The sequence below is a fragment of the Mizuhopecten yessoensis genome, unplaced genomic scaffold (assembly GCF_002113885.1).
Source record: "Mizuhopecten yessoensis strain PY_sf001 unplaced genomic scaffold, ASM211388v2 scaffold11171, whole genome shotgun sequence".
In the NCBI taxonomy this organism is placed as follows: Eukaryota; Metazoa; Mollusca; class Bivalvia; order Pectinida; family Pectinidae; genus Mizuhopecten; species Mizuhopecten yessoensis.
The window spans coordinates 533,143-541,332 of record NW_018408915.1 but is presented as its reverse complement, the minus strand read 5'-3'; the positions used below and the strand labels follow the sequence as shown (position 1 = coordinate 541,332).

The 8,190-nt window shown below is 41.9% G+C and overlaps 1 protein-coding gene across 1 annotated transcript; it reads right to left on the bottom strand.

Annotated features, from left to right (window-relative positions):
- Positions 1-280: 280 nt before the first annotated feature.
- On the bottom strand, positions 281-7,579 carry LOC110467372. The gene is made up of 2 exons (XM_021524486.1): positions 7,546-7,579; positions 281-1,745 (listed from the first exon to the last, which is right to left on the bottom strand). Exon 2 carries the CDS (start codon positions 1,739-1,741, stop codon positions 1,124-1,126), a length of 618 nt encoding a protein of 205 aa, XP_021380161.1. The 5' UTR covers positions 1,742-1,745; positions 7,546-7,579; the 3' UTR covers positions 281-1,123.
- Positions 7,580-8,190: the final 611 nt, after the last annotated feature.

Sequence of the window (8,190 nt, the reverse complement as noted above, 5' to 3'; positions counted from 1 at the left end):
TCCTCTCCAATATTTTTCCGAACAAATAGTTGCAGCATATTTTAATTTCGATGTATAACGAGCTATGTTTCCTGTAATTTCAGTATACAACTTCGTTAACCAAAGTTAGATTAAGCATTTTTTTGTGTTGTACAAAAAACCCACAAAAAAAACATCACCAATATACAAAAAATAAAATAAAAATGAAAACATCGCCAAAATACAAAAAAAATACACAAAAATACACAAAAAATACATTACCAAGTCCAAAATATTGTAACGGATGCGTGCCTTCAGTTCGTTACCAAGTTCTTTCTTGGACCCAGTAATTGTTGTAACAAACAAGTGCCGACAATATATACAAAATAACGGCCGTCTTTCTGACTCAAATAACTATTACCTAATCTACACCCGGTAGATATTTTACATTAATATACCTCTAACACTAATATAGTCAAAAAGCCAACTAAAACAACTGTATCACAATATATCCGTCACCCTGTATCAACAGTAAATAGCCCCTTACTGCGACACCCGTGACTGTGTACACCCTTTACCGCGACACACCTTGACCACGTCACCCTTTACCGCGACTGCCGTTTGACCAAGTCACCCTATAGCTAGCCACTATAAAACCTATGCCTTGGTAAACCCTGTGTCTTGGTACCTGACACCCTGTATCAACAGTACGTCGCCCTGTACTGTGATACCCTGTGACTATGCACACTATACTGTAACACAATTTATTTTGACCATGTACTATAAAGGAATACAGTGGAACCCTAGCTTATGCAGCTAGGCCCAAACTTATACAGCTTGGTCACTGATTACCTTTTTAGAGTTGTTCCTTCTTCTTCGACCGCCAGAGCAAGAGAAGCTTTTCATCTGATGGAACCTCTATTTATATACCTAGCCATCCAATGAAATGCCTTCTTTCATTAGCCAATCAAAACTACTCTTACTTCCTAATTACAAAGAAATAACTAAAGCAAGTCTATACTAACGATCATTTATTGAACAATGTAATTAACAAAGAATCAACCGCTTCATTACCCACGCCTCTGATTCAATGCGTCCCGCATTCACAGTAAGTAAAAGAGCAAATGTATATTTTTGTTTTGTTTTGTAAATGTCTTTGAATCACTCAGTCGAACCATTCTTCTTCCTCAACCTTGACAACAGACTTCCCATTCTCCGTGTACGATGTCGTTGTCTTTATGGTTCTCCTGTGGTTTGAAAAGTTCACCTGGACAGCTGCATCCACAAATGTCTTTACATTGCCTAACTGTGTCCCTGTATCTCTGGTCTGTAGTCCTGGTTCACGTACACTACCTGTGACGGATTTCACAGCAATACTCGAAACACGTGCAGAATCTTGTGGAATGTTAGGTCTCTTTGGTGTATATACAGGGTTCGGACGACAGGGTTTTCTCACAGTAATCATTTCTTCCATCTTAGATGTCTTAGATGCAGGTTCTGGATCGTCCTCAGATATTTCCCCTAGGATATCTAACACATTCCCTGGATCATGTTCATCCAACGAGTCTTCTCGTACTGGGTGCTTCCTCTCCTTGTGTCTCTTCAGACAAACATTCTTCTCCGTGACAAAGTTACACTCATTACACTCAAACTTCTTCTTTTCTCTTGCATTGGTTCCGCAGATCACCAAGTGCGCTTTCCACTCTTCATCTGATGGAAGTCTCTCGCAACACAGCGGACACACCAAACCTGGCTTTCTCGGAGTTGTTTTCACTTGTGGCATCTTCCTATAACACACAAAGATTCACATCTATCATTTTTTTTTTTTTTTTTTTACAGTACATATTCAGTCATCCAGACTGGTCTTCTTCTGACACGGCCTTTTGTGCTATCTGGAAGATCTACAATCTCGTTCACCTCGAACTCTGATCCATTTTGTATTTGGTCAACCTCGACATCTGTACGAGTCTCACTTTCACCTTTGAGAACCTGGGATTGGCATCTGCGCATCCTGTCAACATGAATAACATGTTCTTTCTTGTTTTCATCACTAACAACCTTGTAAATGACATTTGATACTTTTTCAACTACCTTGAAAGGACCTTGCCAAAAACTCATCAGCTTTGATGACCTGCCAACCTTCTTTTGAGGGAAAAACACATAGACCAACTCCCCCGTCTCGTAACTATCCCATTTTAGTTTCAGGTCATGGTAATGTTTCTGTCTCAACATCGCCCCTTCCAAGTTTTCTCTGGCTAACCTATGAGCCGAAACCAACCTCTCTCTAAGTTCCCAAGCCCATTGACTTTGCAAAACTGGTTTAGACTCGTTAGGGAGATCATAGAACAGATCAACTGGGGTAGAAACCTCTCTCCCTAACATAAGCATGTTTGGAGTAAACCCTGTACTTTCCTGTTCTGTTGACCGGTACGCCATCATAACGTAAGGTATGTGAACATCCCAGTCATCCTGACACTCATCAACATAGGCACAAAGCATGCTTGCAAGAGTCCGATTGAATCTTTCTACCATACCGTCCGATTTCGGGTGATATGGCGTAGTTCTCGTTTTCTTGGTGCCAAGCAAAAGACACATCTCTTGAAACAGTTTGCTTTCATATTGTCGCCCCTGATCCGAGTGTATGGCGTTTGGTACACCAAAACGAACAACAACCTCCTCCACGATGAGTGCAGCAACTGTACTGGCCTCCATATTTCGCATGGCAAAAGCTTCTGTCCACTTGGAAAAGTAATCACTTACTACCAAAATATATCTGTTTCCGTCCTTTGTTTCCGGTAATGGTCCGAGTATGTCAGACGCCAATCTTTCCATGGGATATCCTGTAGGCTCTATTTGCATAGGTGCTCGTCGTTTTGCACATTCTTTCCTACATACACAATGTTTGCACCCAGCAATATACTGTCGAACATCTCTTTGCAAGCCAGGCCAGTAGAACTTCTGTCTCACACGACTCAGTGTTTTGTGCACTCCTAGATGCCCACTAGTTCTTGTGTCATGACACATGTTCAGCATGGTTCGTCTTTCCTCATATGGTACAACTATTTGACTCTTTTTGTGTTTTGAAGGGTTTACCCAACGTCTGCACAGTAAACCGTTGTCAATAGTCAATTGATCCCATTGTGCAACAAGGGATTTTACCACATTGCTCAGAGGCTTTACCGAACCTGGATTTGGCTTTTTCCCGCTCTTTACCCATTCAGTTACTAATTTCAGATCGCTATCGGCCTCCTGCTTTTCTTTCAATGTACTTGTATCTTCATCTTGTTTGTCAATATTCACTTTTGGGTTACCATCCTTCTTGATCGTTCGTACAGGAAGTGGTCCCTCCCCTTGGTCACGTTCCCAATCTTCATAGAATCCACACTGGTGACAGGGAATCCTACTCATTGCGTCTGCGTTTCGGTGCAACTTCCCTGCTCTGTGCTGGATTTCTATATCATATGTTGAAATGACCTCGAGCCAACGAGCTAACTGTCCTTCTGGTTCTTTGAATCTCATTAGCCACTTGAGTGCACTATGGTCAGTTCTCACTATGCACTTATGTTTGTAGAGATATGGTCGATACTGCTTGATACAATATACCATTGCTAGTAACTCCTTCCGGGTTACGCAGTATTTCCTTTCTGACTTGGTAAGTGCTCTACTACTGTAAGATATCACGTTCTCCTTGCCATCAATACACTGGGACAAGACTCCACCAATAGCAAATTGACTCGCATCTGTGTCCAAGATGAATGGTTTGGTAAAATCAGGGTAGGCTAAGATTGGTGCTGTGATCAAACATTTCTTAAGCGTATCGAATGCAATTTGGCATCTGTCTGTCCAAGTGAAAGATGTTCCCTTCTCTGTCAGCTGGTGAAGTGGTTTTGCGATCTCGGCAAACCTGTGAATGAAACGTCTATAGTAGCTACAAAGTCCAATAAATGACCTCATATCTGTCTGCGTCACAGGCAGTGGCCATTCTTTCACTGCTTTCACCTTTTCTGGGTCTGTTGATATGCCATCTCCTGAAACAATGTAACCCAGGAATAACACTTGTTTTCTAAATAGATGACATTTCTTGGCCTTGAGTTTTAGTCCTGCCTGACGTAGTCTGTCGAACACTTTTTCCAAGTTGACTATTGCTTCATGAAACGTTTTCCCTAAAACAATGATGTCATCAATGTACACCAGGCATATTTCCCAATGAAGCTTAGCCAGCACTGTCTCCATCAGGCGTTCAAATGTCGCTGGACTGTTGCAAAGTCCAAACGGCATCACGTTGAAATGGTAAAACCCACTTCTGGTTACAAATGCAGTCTTTTGCTTATCTGCTTCGTCCATTTCAACCTGCCAGTATCCCGAAAATAAGTCCAGTGTTGAGAACCACTTTGCTCCCGACAATCTGTCCAGTGATTCATCTACCCGGGGCAATGGGTATGCGTCCTTTATCGTTACCTTGTTCAGGGCACGATAGTCCACACAGAACCTTAAACTGCCGTCTTTCTTCTGTACCAAGACTACGCCCGATGCCCACGGACTAGACGATGGTTCTATAATTCCTCTGTCTAACATACTTTGGACCTGCTGATTAACTTCCTCTGCTGCATGGTGTGGAAATCGCCTTGGGGGTTGTTTAATAGGCCTTGTATTCTGAGTATCTATTGTATGCTTCACCATACTCGTTCTTCCCAAATCATCGTCTGATTTGGCAAACAAATCCTGTGACCTCAATAAGAGTTGCTTGACCTGCTCTGCCTGCTCTGGAGCCAAGTCCTTTCTAACTTCATTGTAGAGTTGCACAAGATGTTCTGGTAAATCTTGATATTTAAAACAGCATGTATCATCAACCACGTCCTGGTCAAGTACTCTCTCAGCTGGACTGATTTGTCCAATGTGTGTAGCACGATACACTTTCACAGCATGATCCGATGGATTGAGTAAGCGTACAGGAACAGTCTTCTGTGCCTTGACAACGGCCCGAGCTACCAGAGCCTTTCCTGTCTTCGTAAACTTCTCACAAGACTCCATGATACAGGCTTCACCACGAAGTTGTTCATTGTCAGGAACTTGCACTATTCCCTCACAAATTATCTCTGATCTTGGCGCTATACTGAGCGTCTCCTTCATACTGACTCGGTAGCATCCCAAATTACCTTGCCATGATAATGAACTGTCATTCCGACCAATTCTCATCTTTCCTTGCGCACAATCAATAATGCTTTTGCTTTCTTTCAGGAAGTCTAAGCCTATGATTCCATCTAGCTGCATGTCAACCACAACCGCTGTACACTCACAACTGTAATAGTCTATAGTTATGCGAAAACTTCCTTTCCCTACTACTGCCAAGGGTAGGTCATTGGCTCCAAGTATATCCCGCGTCATTGGTTGAAGATCTAGCCGGTTCCGGTCATTGATAGCTTTGTATGTTTGCTTTGATACTAATGACACAGTAGCACCTGTGTCTATCAGGAATTTTGCCTGAACTCCATTGATATCCAAGTGTACAAAAAGTCCTGCCTCTGCACCTTTACATCCTTGTACACATTTCAAGTGACTGGCGTTTGATGTTTTATCTGTCGTGTCCTTTGCTATCATTGCCAAATACTTGGGACATTTCCTTTTCATGTGACCCTCTTCCTTACAGAAGTAACACTGTATACTGTAGCGTCCTTTCTGTGCATCATATGGTTGCTTGTTTTGGTCCTTTTTACTATTTCCCTGTGTATCTCTCTTCGTTGCTTTTAAATCATGCATTTCTTCTTCAAGTTTCTTAATAGACTTTTGTAGGGACCCAAGCATGGTTGTCAGATTCTCCATAGCCTTATTCCCTTGACTGGTATCGTGATAAACGTTCTCACCAGAGGCAGACCTAACATACTTCTTTTCGTCCCTTCTGTCCCTTTCCACCTTACAGAACGACTCTATCTCAACTGCTAATCCAACAGCCTCGTTCAAAGTCTTTGGTCTTGACTGCTTAATTCTCAGTCTCATATCGAAATCTGGTAAAGCGTCAATGAAGTGATCCTTAGCCATCATCTCTGCAACATCTCTCGTTACTGTAGGGTACGCCAGATATGTCAATCGTTTGATTCCTTCGCCTAATTCAGGAATTGTCTCTGATGGGCCTAATCTCTTTTCCTTTAGCATTGAGCGATACAACTCCGTTTGGTTTGTCGGAGCAAACCGCGCCTCCAGTGCTGCTGTCAATAGTGTATATTGACCTGGCTCGTCCTTTGACATATTCCCTAGCACTGTCTGTGCATGTCCCCTCAATGATGCAGCAAGATATAACCCTTTTTGTGACTCGGTCCAACGATTGATTTTACTGCATGCCTCAAAATGTGCCTGATAATCCAGCCAGGACCCTGTCCCATCATATGTTGCCGGTTTCATATAATTAGACATTGGCTTCTGCATCGTAGCTAAAGCTTCATCATACATCCCCTGATCCTGGTAATTTGATTTCTTTTGCCGCACAGTAACACGTTCATCGTTGAAATCATGTCCTTCTATCATGGGAATATCATGTGTCACCCTCCTCGGACTATAGCAAGTCTCTCCGTAGTTCTGATCCCTCTCATGTACAATATCCCTGTTTCTTTCACTGCGTCTCTGAGACATACGTCCAATTTCATCAGGAGTACGGGTGTGCATGGGAGTATCATCAAACCTTACTGATGGACGCCGGTCTGTAACATCTCCCCTAGTATCTTTATGACCAACAATATCACTAGAACGCCGTGTAGTTCCTAAACCAGAGTCCCTAGGTCTATCACCTTCTACCTGTTTAACGATACTGGACAAAGGGGTTGATTGTGATTTGAGCCTAATACTATTTTCCCTTAACGTTGCTATTTTCTCCTCCAAATCACTTATCTCGCTGTCCAAGTCATTCATTGTGAACAACTGATCCTATTATTTCAAAGAATGTAAAATTAAACTACCAACACACTATAATGCCTTTATAGATAAATATATAAAACTATCACAACAGTGACTGGATCCCACTACGCTGCCACCAAAATATATGTAACGGATGCGTGCCTACAGTTCGTTACCAAGTTCTTTCTTGGACCCAGTAATTGTTGTAACAAACAAGTGCCGACAATATATACAAAATAACGGCCGTCTTTCTGACTCAAATAACTATTACCTAATCTACACCCGGTAGATATTTTACATTAATATACCTCTAACACTAATATAGTCAAAAAGCCAACTAAAACAACTGTATCACAATATATCCGTCACCCTGTATCAACAGTAAATAGCCCCTTACTGCGACACCCGTGACTGTGTACACCCTTTACCGCGACACACCTTGACCACGTCACCCTTTACCGCGACTGCCGTTTGACCAAGTCACCCTATAGCTAGCCACTATAAAACCTATGCCTTGGTAAACCCTGTGTCTTGGTACCTGACACCCTGTATCAACAGTACGTCGCCCTGTACTGTGATACCCTGTGACTATGCACACTATACTGTAACACAATTTATTTTGACCATGTACTATAAAGGAATACAGTGGAACCCTAGCTTATGCAGCTAGGCCCAAACTTATACAGCTTGGTCACTGATTACCTTTTTAGAGTTGTTCCTTCTTCTTCGACCGCCAGAGCAAGAGGAGCTTTTCATCTGATGGAACCTCTATTTATATACCTAGCCATCCAATGAAATGCCTTCTTTCATTAGCCAATCAAAACTACTCTTACTTCCTAATTACAAAGAAATAACTAAAGCAAGTCTATACTAACGATCATTTATTGAACAATGTAATTAACAAAGAATCAACCGCTTCAATATTTTAAAGTCAAAATTATTAGGAGTTAAAGCGCGTATACTGTAATTGTATGTGAAGGGTAAATGCTGTTTTAACAGTTAAGTAATGAAAGTCGACAATGTCATGATATCGTAACGATGCTCGGCCTAGGACAGAGAGAACAGGGGGAGATAATCAATGCATCTGTGGGAGTGAGGGCTCAAATGTCAGATTACCCGTCTAGCGTCCTTCTCAAATGCTGATCTATCAATATAGAGAGATGTTATATAGGAGTCAAACGCTCCCGTGATCTGTGATTAGCACAGCAGACCTACAGTGTCAAATTGTGAATGGTTGAGGGGTCAGTCAAGGCGTACGAATGAAACCCAGCGTCAAGCTGTGTAAAGAGCAATAGATATTTGATAGTGATAATATTTGAAAGGACTCGGAAACCTTGTTGTTACATT

What these genes read in the sequence shown, in the direction of transcription:
- LOC110467372 (XM_021524486.1), bottom strand. Translation starts at nt 1,741, where the DNA reads ATGCCACAAGTGAAAACAACTCCGAGAAAGCCAGGTTTGGTGTGTCCG.